The 15,065-nt window shown below is 37.9% G+C and overlaps 1 protein-coding gene across 4 annotated transcripts in view; it reads left to right on the top strand.

Moving 5' to 3' along the window:
• The window catches only part of Gyf (GIGYF family protein Gyf), a 112,001-nt gene extending 101,620 nt beyond the window's left edge, over positions 1-10,381 (top strand). For all 4 annotated transcript variants that reach the window (XM_081737397.1, XM_081737399.1, XM_081737398.1 and 1 more), the window contains exons 22-23: positions 3,243-3,475; positions 9,249-10,381. In XM_081737397.1, coding sequence (XP_081593523.1) covers positions 3,243-3,475; positions 9,249-9,374 — 359 coding nt within the window. In that variant the 3' untranslated portion in view covers positions 9,375-10,381. The remainder of the gene's footprint in view (positions 1-3,242; positions 3,476-9,248) is intronic.
• Positions 10,382-15,065: the final 4,684 nt, after the last annotated feature.

Raw genomic sequence — 15,065 nt, forward strand, 5'->3', positions numbered from 1 at the left:
TATGTTGTTTGGCGTTGTCAGAGTGGTATAACCCTTTCTGTTGACCAGTTGGACCGTTTCGTTTCAATTGCTAGGTGCATTCGCTCTAATTGCCTACAGTGCAAGTCCAAGTGTATAGTTCGCCCGGCGGCACCAGCAGCAACTTGTGATCACGATGCTATTCCAATCCTACCAAAAGCACAGCATCATTGTGAGCTTTGCCACAGACTGTGAGGTTCTTCTCGGCTCCGACCTCCCTTGTTGTTTTGGGTTATCCACTTTTCATTAATCGTGATCAATCGCTGAAGAAATGGGTTGAATTCGTAACGTTTCAGTAGAGATTCGGACATAGAATTTGACCGAGTAAATGTTTTTAAGTCAGATGATGTGGCGCCGAGCTTTCTCACTGTTTGATGCTTAATGTTTAGGTCCGTCATGACTGCTTACGTGCCGCTCTTGCACAACTTTTGCTGTATTTATTCGTCCACTGCGACGAGTATCTTGAATTTCGAAATTTCTAGAATGGAAGCGACTGAACCATCTTCAGGCTGTTGCTTTTGATAACTTATCTTGCCCATAAGTAGCACAATTTTCCTCACTGGCCTGCGTAGCATTTGAGTCTTTATTAATATAAAATTGTAAAATGTAACGTAGTCTTTTGCAAAATTCACTCATCTTCATAGCTGATGATAAGAATTCCATTTTTGTACATCTTCTAACTTCAACTTTCAGCTGTCAAATGATATTGGGCTTGTCATAGGTCCTGAGATTTAAGTAAAAAGTTTAATACTTGATACATCACTGACTGTTATGAATTTGTTATAGATTTTATTACTTAAATGTTATGTTAAATTTTGTAGATTCTATTAATAATTGAGCATAACACATATTAGGTGACACGTAAAACTTCGGTGCACATAGTCCTTCTGATCTATTTCCGATGGGAGAGCACAAAATGCATTACGGTGTCTCGAATTCCTCCTTGGTCTATATCTCATATACCCTTAGTGCTGAAAAGAGACGCTAAACCTCAATAAATAAACTTTTAGATAGATATGTGTTTGATAAAAATGTAAGGTTTAAGACCCACAAAAGCTGCAATGAATGTGTACAATAGAAGTTTGATTACATTCAAGTTTCTATGTGGGAGTGAGCTTTCCTGTGAGAACTTCAGAATTTTATTTTCTTCACCTTTGTTGGGTTTAATTTTAATTAAAAGAAAAGTCTTTAAAACGTTTTGTTTCAAACAGTATAACTGTCCGAAACATATAATAAGCCACAGAGTTTCAGTGACTTCAAATGCTGTTGGCATTTGGGCGTAGCGTAATGTTATTAAAACCTGGAAATTTCTTATTTTGTGTATTTATTCTGCTTGCTTCTCTATTATGATATGTTCCGCGCAGAGAGCATTTTGAGAACTCTTTATTCCCATCCGTCGGTCAGTAACTTCTATCAAATGAGTGTCTTCAGGGGTCCCTGTGATGTTCTTCAGTCATATCGTTAAAAAAGTTAAAATGAATAATCACTTAAACCTTGCCGTCCCTTTTAAAGCTTTTGAACTGCAGCTAACGACGACGGGTGAGACCCCATAGATACTCGGTTGAACGAAGTCTCAAGAACGGGTTGAGTGCACAAATTTAGGAGTTCTGTTGTAACGCTATAAAATAATGAAATAAGCATAAGTATAAAGTGTGATGTAGTAGATTGCAGTGTGCAAGGAACATTTTAAGCGCATGAATTCACTGGCGGCTTTTTTTCTGCCGCTTTGTTCGTATTATTTAGAAAGGATGGATTAGAAAATTTAAGGTATAAACGAGTGAATAGGAGGCTCTTACCTGTCCGAAATGAAATATACTCTATTCTTAATTTTATTGTCTTGCTTTTCCGTCTATTCTTCCTTTCCGTCTTGTCAGCACATTATTAGCTTTTCTGTATCCAGTTTCAATCAGTGTTACAAGATTATTATATAAAGGCATCCCAGAAACTTCTGGTCGCTTTTTCACCCACCACTTTTGTACATCGATATGTCACATAAGACGTACCTGGAAGTCCCCATCAGCATCAACGACCTTCTGCCAACGTTCTGGAAGGTCATGGATTCCATCGCGATAGAACTTGGTGGGCCGTGAAGCAAAGAAGGTACCAAGTGCATTTTGCACCTCTACTAGGGATTTGAACTGGCGTCCTTTAAGATGATTGTCCAAGGAATGGAACAAGTGATAATCTCACAGTGCAATGTCCGGGGAGTATGGCGGATGCAATACTGTTTCCCGTTCAAGGCGTAGAATGGTGTCCCGGGCCATCCTAGCCACGAGGAGTTTAGCATTGCCTGTAACAGGAGGACCCCTTTGCGAATTAGAAATACTGGCTACAGAGTTTTGAGTTTTTCTTGCACACTGCTGATAGTACGCAGTTGCATTGATGCTGTGACCAGCTGGTAGCAGTTTCCGATGAACGATGCCGCGAGCAGTTCATCAAACACACAGGAGGACCTTCTTCTGGTGCAGTGCTGGTTTCGGCTGTTTTGCAACCGGTTCATGGGATGCTAACCAATGATGACGGCGCCGTGGAGCTTCGTACAGGGCCCACTTCTAATCACATGTCAACTTCCTGTCCAGAAATGTCTCCTTCCTCAAACGAGACAGCAAAGAACCACAGGTTTCTGCTCGCGTTGCCTTCTGTCCCGGACTCATCGACCCAACTTGTAGTGCTTCCCAAGTTGATGGAGGTCTCCACTCACACTGAATTGTAGTCTCAGTTCTTGACATGTCTGGCTACTATTCGCCTCAATCTTCATTTTGTACATGTGGTGGTCTTCCGGCACGTGGTGCGTCTTCGAGTGTTTCGTCACCGTAATTGAACTTGTTAAACCACCTCTGCACTGTCCGCGTGGTCGGGCTGCAGCGGCGTTTGACCCCAGTTTGAACTCGTACAGCATACACGCCCTTGTGAGGCTCTGTGGAGATCCCATGTTCACTCTGTTCTTTCGCAAGTTCCCGGTGAACTGCCACAACCAGGTAGTATGTTACATATACCCACACCAACAACTGACCTTCACCTTATCTCTATTTGCATTCAGCTCACGGTGTGAGGGCCAATTGAACACACACTTCCACAAAAAGCAACAGAACTTTCTTGGTTACATTTATACATTGACTGACTGCATTTAGAATCGGTTGCGTTTGAAAAATAATGTAGTAAGACATGAACTGTAATGTCAGTAAGATGACTCTTAATTAATTGTTATTGTTTCCGCCTTCTAGTCCCAACATTCATCAGTTTTCTGAAAGATGTGGAGTCGCCATACGAGGTGAACGACTACGTTAGATCATATCTGGGCGAAACTCGTGAAGCAAGGGAGTTCGCACGACAATTCGTCGATCGTCGTTCCAAGTGGCGCAACGCGCAGAAAGCAACACCTGAAGAAGATGACATGTGCATCCCAGCACCTGCTGTAAACCCACTGTGTAATAATACTGATTTCATGGAAGTTAAAGTAAGTATTAAAGTGTGTGTATATTGGTTATCAGGTGACGAGCAGCAATGTTTCAGGTTTGTCAAATATAATTTAGAGGATTTTAATAGAAATACGTAGGCTTGAGCAGTGATTTCATTTAGTTAAGCAGAAATCGTGGATAATGTCCTATGGCGTCGTCAAGGAGGTTAAAGCCTGGTCTACTTTTCATGGAAGAGAGAGTTTATACTTAAAACAGCACACTTCCTAATGGTCTAGAAAGAAAACGATGGAAACCAATGGAAATGAAGGAGCTCTAAAGTGTTGTTCCTTACTACTGCATGCAAAAATGCCGAATGGGATAGTATTGGCTACAATAGTGGCTAAATAATGTAGTATGTGCTTTATATTTCTTAAAACTTATCTGTACCGTCTGCTTTAGCCTAGCTGGCATAACCGTGGGACGTAAAGCGTAGATTTCATTTCATTTTATTTTATTATCTCCACCTCCTCCCTCCAATAGTTTACCTCGAAGTGTTTTCCTTATTCAGTCACTGAACAAAGGTAGAACAACTGAATTGGAAACCGAATAAGTTTCTCGCGCGTAGCAGAATCTGATAGGTGAACAGATCACGTAAAGAGAGGAGGAGGCTGTGATGACTCTTTTTATTCTCTGTGATACCATCTTGATTTTAGGGCAGATGTCGACATGACGTGGCGTAAATAGCAGGAAATCAAAATTTCATAAACGTAAAAGCGAAGAGTTTGATACATGATGTATATGAGCCATGGTGAGTAGAACAAAGCGGTCGGTATCAAATATAAAAGTAGGAGGGAAGAAAATAGAACAGGTACGTGAGTACTCAACTTTCGATACGTGAGTAGTATTATTAGTGATTATATGAAGTGTGAACGTGAAATAAAAGCAAGGATAGGAATGGCAAAAGAAGCCTTTAGTAGGAGGAAAATACCCGTTGTGCTCTTTTTTTTTATGGGACCTTGAATAAAGAGTTGAGAAAAAGACTCATAATATGCTTCGTGTGGAATATTGTTGTGTATGGATCAGAAACATGAACTTTACGCAAAAATGATGAGAAATAATTGAAAGCTTCCGAAATGTGGGTGTGGAGAAGAATGGAGAGAAATAGCTGGGTCGGGAGGAAAACGAATGAGAGTGTCTTAGAAATGGTGGGGGAGAAAACAATTTTAGACATTATTGAGAAGAGAAAGAGAAACTGGTTGGAACATTGGCTAAGAAGGAACTGTATCATGAGAGACGTTTTAGAGGGTATGGTGGAAGGAAAGAGAGGGAGGGAGCGAAGGAGACTACAATTAATGGAAAATCGTACGTGAAAACGAAAAGGTTAGAGGAAGACCGTAGGACATGGAAGCTTCTCAGTTGCAGTAAGTGAGCTTTCAATAATGGCAGAATATCTGTGGTGGTGGTGATGATGAATATAGGAAAACTGAAGGAATCTTATAAATATGTAAAAGGGAGTAATACTGTATATTTCTCCTTAGGAGAACTAATAGTAGTCATCGTGATTAAGAAAAGCATGAAACATTTGTATGTAACTGATGTAACTGGGCTTTTCCCGGAGTTCTGCCTTTCATTATCTTTACTCTGAAAGTATTTCGTAATAATTAATGTGTAGTATCATCCTTCTTCCTAAATCCAGGCACAGGTCATTATACTAAAGATTTCATTAATTATATTTTTGGAAATGGGATTATTAATAGATCAGTCGTGTCTGCTTAGATTTACTTCAGTCGCTTTCAAGGCTTCGTGCTTGCTTGATTTATGTAAAAGAGAGGGCAGTGGGCAGAGAGGGTAGTTCGTTAAGATATTAAGCTAAAGTTCCGAGCCTTTAGAACCGTTGTGATAAATTAAACTCCAGACAAAACGTTTTAATCTTATTTTTGTGACATATTTTAAAATATTTTACATTTTAAGTTAGTTTTCGGTATTTGTGTAACTTAATGATTTTCATAGGAATTTGGATCTCCTAAAGTAATGGATTAAAAACGATGTATTCAGATTTTTCATTTGTTATGTGGTGCGTAAGATTCAGTCTTCAGTTTAGTATCCTAAAGTAATAAACTAATCCTGCGTTTCTCAATTTATAATTCTTGAAGTTCTCTTAGATTGAACATCACTCCGAAAACAGAGAAAAACTAACTTCAAGTTAATTACATATCACGGTGTATAGTCGAGAGTTTCAAACGCGTATAGGTTACAAAAATAATAGCTTGTACACAGAGGCGGATCTAACCCGGGGGCCCTAGGTCCTCCCAGTTTTTTGAGTGACAAAAATAATTAAAACTATTATGTATATACTTTCGAAAACTTATAGTAAACTCATGACATATCTATCATAGTCTACGTTCTGACTGGACCCCCCAGTTTTTATCTTCTAGATCTGCCACTGCTTCTAGAATTTAATAAGGTAAAGCTTATATAAATTCTACTAGCCTATATAGATAATATTGATATTGCATTGTTATAAAATATTCCTCAGTTATTAAAAAAGGAAACTACTAGCAATATAAAATTAAATTAATTTTAATCAGTACTCTTTCAAAATATAAGTATACTTGTATTAACATTTGATCAAAATATGTAAAATAAATAAATAAATAAATAAAAAATGGAATTTGCTTTAGAAGGGGGATAAGAGTCAAGTGGTCTACAAAACATTCTTCATTAATAAAAGTGGTTCTCACTTAAATGAAGTTTGAGAAAAGCGGGTCTAATCAATATGAAGCGGAATCTGAATATATACAGGGCTATTATAAAGTCCTTGCTGTGAAACAAATTTTATAACTTTTTTTTTTTAAGATGATGATATTGCAGTGAAATAAATGTTAAGATCTTTATAGAGACTTATATTTTGTACCATCATTCATAGATACACCGACGCCATCATCGCCACACCTTCAGCTTTGCTCCGTTGACATACATACATTTCTGCAACCTCCGGCGAAATCCGTGAATGCTATTCAGTCTGACGTCATCAGAAATGTCATTGATCACTTCACTAATCTTAACTTTCAAGTCCTGCAAGTCCTTTGGTTTTTCCGCTTACACCTGTGTCTTAACGTGACCCCATAACCAATCAAATCGGGGGACCTGGGGGGGAGGGCAAGAGGTTGAGCCTCTGCGCCTAATCCACCTGCCAAGTAGCTTACGGTCCAGGTAGTCCCTGACGACTTGTGCAAAATGTGGGGGGTCTCTGTCTTGCTGGTAGTGGATGCGATGCTTGATTCCCAACCTAACCAATTCGGGCATCATAACCATTTGTAAGCATTTGAAGCTATGTCTTCCGTGTCACATTGTTTTTGTCAAAGAAAAATGAGCCTATGAGGTGGTCCATTGGTACGGCACACCATACATTCACTTTCGGGCTTCCTCTTTCGTGCATTTCATATTTATGAGGGTTTTCAGTTCCCCAAACAAGACAGTTGGCCTGTTTACCCTCCCTGAAACATGGAAAGTTGCTTCATCTGAGAACATGAGTAACTGCAGAAGTTCACTGTCATCATCCAGTCGTTTCAGTTTTAATTCAACAGAACGCCAGCCTCGTGTCTTGATCTTCTTTCAGTTCATGCACAGATTTAATTTTGTACAGTTTGGCTTTCAAATGTTAATGCATTATCTTGCGCGTTGTTGACTGAGGGCGGTTTTTGACCTCCCAAGCTGTCGGCAACCCTTCGCACCGTGTTTGGACTCACTGATCACTTCTTTGCATATTACAAACATTCTCGGTAGCCAGAAACTTACTGTGCCAACTCTTTATACTCCTGTCATCAGAAGTTTTTTGTACATTCGTCTGAAGTTTCGCTGTACCAACGCATATGATTTCAGTTCTGTATACCAACACACACACACATTGTACTTTCTCTTGTACCGTCGTCATTTTCATGACCTGTGTTGTCAACCTCATTATTGTAAGTGTTGAGAACCAAAAATTTACACATCATCCCACAATTTAAAATATATTTCACTGCAATATCATTATTTAAAAAAAAAAAAAAATGTTTTATAGCAAGGATTTTATAACAACTCTGTATTCTCTCCAGTAAAGTAACAAACTACTCCATGCCCCTACTGATACAGTGAAACCTCCTGAATATGATGGCCACCATCGGTTCCATCGAAAAGTGGCCAACTTACAGAAAATAAGTGTGATTTGTGTATTTTTAGAATAGGATTTCTAGTATTACTTGATTGTAAAATTTTAGTAAGCAGTGGCACGACAGCTACTTATAAATAATGTATATAGAGTAATCATAAAAATATACAGTACTAGTAAATATTACTATAGTATGTTTAATATATGTGCATACCTTTCTCTTCCTGAAAACTAGTCTGGTACATAGGATTGTTCGGATTGAAAACACAATAAAACAAACAACCATGAAATAGAAGCGTATGTACGCAGTTTGTTGAAATTGATGTTATAGCACACTGAGTTTTCAGATTGAAAACAAGAAAAGCTAAGTTATAAATTGAGAAATTCATATGCAATTTATATGACCTTTTTTCAGTTGTTACTGAATGGTGGTTCATTCTAGACGTATTTGTTTTATTCTTTTTGGCAGATATGCACATTCTAATATTGTAGTTAACTACCTCTTGTTAATGAGCAAGAAGTGTTTCCCTCGGAGCAAAAGATGTTTTGAGAAAATCTTGAGGGAATTGATATCTCAAAAACTCCGCTATCTTTTGACAAGCTGACAGGTGTCAATAATTGACAATTGAGATGGTTAGTTTTAACCTTGAGAATTTTCCGGAATTACTAAACCTCCCCACTGATGAGAGGAGTTGATATAGCTAATGGTTTTACCAAAACAGACAGGGTAAAGAAATACGTACAACCATTTCATGAATTCCTGTACGTGCTTTTTCTTATTCACACCTTCCTTCACCACCTCTTTATGAGGGTAGCGTTCTGGCCATTGACCTCCAAGAACAAATCGTGCGAATCTATGCTTCTTTGTGTCCAGTCACAAATACAGAACATCTGCCTCTCATATGGGAATACAAAAGAGTTAAGAAAAATAACAAAACGGTATTTTGCGTGGCCAAGATACGCAGGTAAATTTATCATTAACATCATAGGGTAAACATTGCTTCAGTGTGGCCAACTTCCAAGATAGACAGGTGGCCAACTTACAGAGTAGTAAGTAACGAATGTCTTATGGGAAAATGCAGGTTCAAGACGAACTAGGCCAAGATAAGCAGGTGGCCAACTTAGAGAGGTGGCCAAGTTGACAGGTTTCACTGTATCTAAAGAATAAAACAAACGTTTTCTTCTCTCTAGATATTCAATATGCTTCCGAGAGATTTTATATATAAGTAAAAAGCGGATATTTATTTAAAGATGTGATTTCACGCATAATTGTATAATTAAAAATATATAAAAAAAAACTTTTTGCATCTAAATTGTACTGTACTGTTTCAGTAGACAGAAGGGAATAGCGTTTGCCGAAACAGTACATTTTAGACGCATTAATTAATTATGATTGTGTTAAAAGATAAACATGTTATTAGTATTTTCTTAATGCGAGTAGGGATATGCATTGCTGATTTTGGTAATTTGGATTTTTTTTTTTTTTTGTGATTTAGACTGTGGAAAGACTTCAACCTTTCGGTGATATTGAGAGAAAATAGTACTCTGTGGACTGAATTGTATGTTATTTATCTAATCTCTGTTCATTGCTTTGAAGTTAGCATGCTTTATTTTATCAACTTATTTCTTTAGCTATATTTTTGTATGACTGCATATTGAAGTAATAATGTATTTGTTTTTAGGGCAAAGGTCGGAAGGCGAAGAAGAACAAGATGATGAAAGTGGACAGTCGCATCCTTGGCTTTAGTGTGACCGCTGCTCCTGATCGAATCAACGTCGGGGATCGGGATTACGGCGAGGGCATTTGATCTCCCTGGGTCCATGGCTGGGATTTTGTATTGTTGTAGAAGAGAAAGAAAAAGAGGAGGAAATTTTGCATATTTTGTATTGTACAGAAAGTGTGTGCATTGCAACCAAATGTTGCTTGTTATAAAAGAATTTAATTATTAAACAGTGAGAAACGTTTGTGAGGCTGAGGCTGCAGTTATCCCTCCAAAGCGACCGACCGACCGCCAGGGCAGACATAAATACACTGATGATGATTTTTTTTTTCGAATTCAATGCCATTGCTCTTAAGTGTGTAAAGTTTTACGTAAAAGCAAGAGCGAAATATGTACAGTGTTACTGGAAACGATTTATGCTGTGATGAGGCAGTGTCTTGTAAAAGTTAACTTAACAATCCTTGTAATAGCTTGAAAGTCTATCTTTCATCTAAGTGTTCAGAGAGAGTGAACTAACCTTTCAGAGAGGTTGTGAGCGATTTTTTTTAAAGGGTGGGAGGAGCGGGGTAAAACAAAAGTACACTGTTTGTTGCTGGTTGTTATGAGTGTGTTGTGAGGGAATGTAATTGAATGAATGAGAGAATGTGATTGAATGAATGAGAGAGAGATCTACGAATGAAATGTTGAAAGAGAAATTATTCTTGAGCAGCAGTGGCGGAGCCTTCATATTTGCTGCACTTGTTAGTCATTCGATAGTGTGTTAAATGATGAGAAGGCTACCTCCATGGAATTTGCAGAAGTGCCTAAAAAAAATCACCTAAAAAGAGAGAAGAGAGTTTTTTTTTTTGTGATTTTAGTTTGGAGGGCTTGAGTTGTTGCAAAACCATTTTCTATGAAGAAGCGAAAGTGTTGTTTTACTAATTGTTGCAAACTCCAACAAACAAAAGAAGAGAGGCTGTGGTGATAACAGCCGAAAGGATGAGCGAAAAACCAGTGTCCGTTTTATTCCTTCATGTTCTAAACCTTCCCTTACGATGTGGAGGTCCATAGAGCCACGCAGTCAAGTGGTGTGAATAAAAGTTGCTGAGTTACTACTTACTTCCATTATTTTCATGTTGCTTACATATTCCTGTTAAGAGTAAATGCACAAACTATATAATTTTCATACAGATATAACTGGATTTTTATAATATAGTAGCTGAACTGTTTGGCTACGCAATGGAAGAGAAGGTTTATAGAAAATACTTGAACCTCCTTCCTCCATTAGGGAACTTAATTGAATCGAAATATAAAAACCTGGTTTGACCCAAGTGCTATGTTCAACAATTCATTTCAGGCGATGCAGTTACTCTTTCTTGTGAAAAAATTGAACGTTCTATCCCCTTAGGATACAAATCCTGCTTAAGCCAGTTGAAAAATGTATTTCAAACTGTTCACCCGTGATGATGAGACAAGCAATATAGATTTGAATCCGAGAATGAAAATTACCTCATATCCCTCCCCTCATAGACGCGGAATTTTTGAAAATGTTTGAACACGTTTCAAACTTTATTTTATTTATATATATTTATTTATTTATTTATTTTTTGTAGTTTAACGTCGCTATTTATTTATATATATATTTATTTATTTTTTGTAGTTTAACGTCGCACGCTTACGCTCCAAGGCTAAAGGAGACTGTGTTGATGGTAATGAGTAAAATGGTAGAATAAACAAAATGGGGGCTGCATAACTAAAAAAAGTACGCATTCTGTCTCCACCAGAACGGCCACTTAGCGCGTGCTGGGATCGAACCAGGGACTCTATGCCCCAGAGGTGAGCGTTCTATCATTGAGACACTGTGGCCCCATCGGCCTAAGTTGGGGGAAGGGGGTATGATACTCTATTTTGGCTTACATTTTGAATCCAGTCGCTCTTTAGGATTCGCATTGTAAAAACCTTTCTCTTCCAAGTGCGAACTACGTTCGGAAATTCATGTTTCTGAAACGCTTGTTACGCGGCCATTCATTTATTTTTGAAAGGAGTTCATGTACCATGAGTAGGGACTCGTGCGATATTTTTGGCGTAGATTTTAACTCCCTCGTTTCCCATTTTATTGACCTTGACATGATCAAAATTCGGCTCAAGCCAAGTGTTCACTGTTTTAAAATCTATTTCAGACAGTTCAGTAGTTTTTCCGTGATGGAGGTATAGAAAACGTCGATGTCGTAAATTGGGAAACAAAAAGTTATAGAAGTTTTCACCCACTTTCCCACTTCAGAAGCACTAAAATTCAGGAATACATGTCCACTTATTTTTAATCAAGTTTATGCGCCAAGTTCTATCTCCCTAATATAAGGAAATTGTGGAGTACTTTATTTGGGTCATAGATTTTATAACATCCTTCTCACCTCATAAGATATACATTTTAACGATCTAAATAGCCTACAATTATCTGTAGGGTGGACACAAAATTCCGTGACCCCTTGATAAATGCTAATGTAAGCCCATAAAACAAGGCTGAGCCCTGTAGCCATATATATCTACCTCTGTGCAAGAATTACAGGACGTAGACATAGATCGAAGAGTGAAGGCATGTGCAACACTGCGTCAGACGTTCGACATATACCAAAACGTGGCAAAATTATCTTTACCGATGAGAGTGCAATTTACAAAGTTCTCGCGCACGCAATGTGGTCTTTTGGTCCAAGGACAGCTCACGCTTTTATGAAGAATTGGAACAGAATCACCCGCATGTGATAATATGAGCAAGAGTGAACAGCAGACGCGTATTTGGGCCGTTCTTCCTCGACGGTTTTGTGAATCACCAACGATACCCGGACATGTTGCAGAAGTGGTTTGTTTTTCTCTTGGAGGAGCACGGAATCAGAGACATATGTTGGTTTCAGCATGATGGGACATCTGCCCATTATACCCTCGCCGTACGCGAATATCTTACGAAAGTGTTTCCTGGGCGTAGGATTGGTCGTGGTAGTCCGGATCTGCCCGCACCACTTGCCTGGCCACGAAGCCCAGACCTCATCACCTGTGATAATGCACTATGGAGGTTCATAAAGGGCATCGTTGCACAAAACGTTATGATACCACTGCCAAAAAGACAGAAGCTGTGAAACAAGCTTTTACTCAAGCTACACCAGCAATGCTCCGCAAAATGTCGCACAGAACCTGGCGACGTATTATCCTTTGTCTGAGAATGACGGTCGACATACTGGTCCTTTGGACACTTAATGTTTCCTATCTCAATAAAACTTCTCGAAAGCATTGTTGTTCATTCAGTTCTTTGCGTACGTTTAGTGGTTTATGTTATTTCTTTCATTGATAACGGGACTTAGTGGCCACCCCGTAGAAGTATGCCAAGTTAGAAATATGCCGGTGTGAATTTGTGTAAGGGACAAGCCAACTTTGATCTTAGGCAATTTTTCCCATTTACGTTCCAGTGGAGGAGTAATTGATTTAGAAGTAGATGATAAAGGAATATTTTCGTCAGACCACTTGAAATATTCCACTCACGTCCTTTTCTGTGGTAGAGGCACTAGCCCCCTTCTATCCCAAAAGAAGTCTTTTTCCATGTTCTTTTTGTCCGTAACTTCGGAACATCTCAGCCAATTTATAATTCAACTTTCTTTGTGGCGAGAGCGTACATAATTGATAAGTTCCGAAATTTGTATTCCAATTTGTTCAAAAGTTATTGTTTAAACAAAACGGAGAACACGTATGTCTGTTTTTGTTGGTTATTATATAATTGGCGAAACAATACAGCAAATGTTTTTCCGTGTTGAAGATCTAATAAATAGCTTTACTTTGAATGTATTTGGCAATATTGTTAACGTTGTCATTACCAGATAAAAGGGGAATGACTTTTCATATATAACGCCTAATTGTCATTTTGACCATGGATAATAATTATGTTCAGATCATATTTTAAAGTAATGAGGTAGAAAGTGCAATGATAACGATGCCTCCCACTAAGATAACAGTTTCAAGGGCAACTGCCTCTTTCTCGACGTCTTGTTCTGCTTCTACAATTGTAAACTTTAGCTCCTGTCGTGTTTGAAAATTTCTGAGAGATTTGTTATCTACACAAGAAAGAATAAATGGTTGAAAAGATTTGCAGGCATATTTCAAGTAATATATACTGCTTGAAGCTATATGCTGCATCAGAGGACAAAGTAAAAATTTCTTAGTCTGGCACAGAAAGGATAAGTGTAGAAAGCTCTCGATACGCCAGTTAGCTTGGCGCTAGGCTGGACGTAGTTCCAACAGTCGCTAACAGATGGTGTGGAGTGGCTTAGGCCTTGGTTTGGCACTGAAATGCTGTTTTTTCAGGTCAAAAAATGCACTTGGTTTTTCCAGTGATAGACGCCATCCCTGAAGTGTAATTCTGGAAGGTCTACGCCTGCCATCACCTCTTCACTGGTCTAAAAACGCTTTCAAGTTTTTTATTTATTTATTTAAATGTGGAAATAAAGTGTAAATCAGAGGAATCCAGTGCTGAATACACGTTCCAACAGTTCCTACTTCAAATCCGTCAGTTTTGCCATTGCCAATGCACCTTGCCCTGTCCTGATGAAAGATGATTTTTTATTTTGTAATCCAGGCCTCTTATCACTAGAGACCGTGGGTCCTATGCAGAGTCGTTGTGACGTATGATTAGCATTATACTAAAGGCCTGACTATTGCAGGAAATGTTAGTCGAACTCTGTAGTATAGCACTAATCACGCGTTAGAACGACTCTGAATAAGCCCGGATGTTTAGGCATGAAAAACCTGAAAAATAGGCAGGCAAATAGGCACTTAAAATTTAAAAAATAGGCAGTAAAATGTAACTCGAAATAAGATATAAATACTCAATACAATTAAAAAATAGATTAAAATTAAAGACAGTGTTCAAAGAATATAGAAACATCTGTCTGTTAATATCTTCTTTTACTGTATATACAAAAACGAAGCTTGACATGCATTATATTAAGAGGTTCCACCAATAACTACCACCATTTGAATTAAATTCGAAATTTTTAATGCCTTTAGACATCTATGGTGTGAATGAGGAATATTACCTTGGTTGGTGAATCCTTTTCCTTGAGCCTTCAGAAGATCGCCGTAAACTATTGCTTTTGCAAACCCCTGCTTTCTTTTAAGCCCAAACGAAAACATGACGGCAGAAAGGTACAGAAAGTGTTGCTATTTTTACTGCTAACTTCTCATTTTAGATAGTTTATGTGCTCGCATGCACCCCCCCCCCTTAAATTCGGTCATATATATATATATATATATATATATATATATACTCATGTCCAAAATGATTGTCACATATCTATAACTGTCTTCTTGTAAGAATAGAATTTGATAATGATTTTGCAGGGTACTTTTAATACTGATACTATTGTATAATCGGGAAATGTATATTTATGGTAAATTTCATAGGAAAAAAGTACAAATACGAAAATTAGAATGAGTAAAACAAAATGTTACTAAATGGACAAGAAAGTTTTATTTTCGATTTATTATTTACCGCTCTTTTGACATGAAATTTGCCACATTTCTTTGATGATTATACATACTAACGCTGTAAGAAATATCGAGCGAATTCCTTATCAAATTATATGCCTACAACAACATATTCATAGACATGCGACAATAACTTTGGACATGAGTGTACGTCGTGTTCGTGTTTACAAACACCTAATGGATGTCTGTGTGTGTATTTTATATTATATATTTTCCCAATGTAGGCTTATTTTGAAGAAAATGCATAGACACTAAAACAATTATTTAGGC

The sequence above is a fragment of the Thermobia domestica genome, chromosome 13 (genome assembly GCF_964235325.1).
Source record: "Thermobia domestica chromosome 13, izTheDome1.hap1.1, whole genome shotgun sequence".
Lineage (NCBI taxonomy): Eukaryota > Metazoa > Arthropoda > Insecta > Zygentoma > Lepismatidae > Thermobia > Thermobia domestica.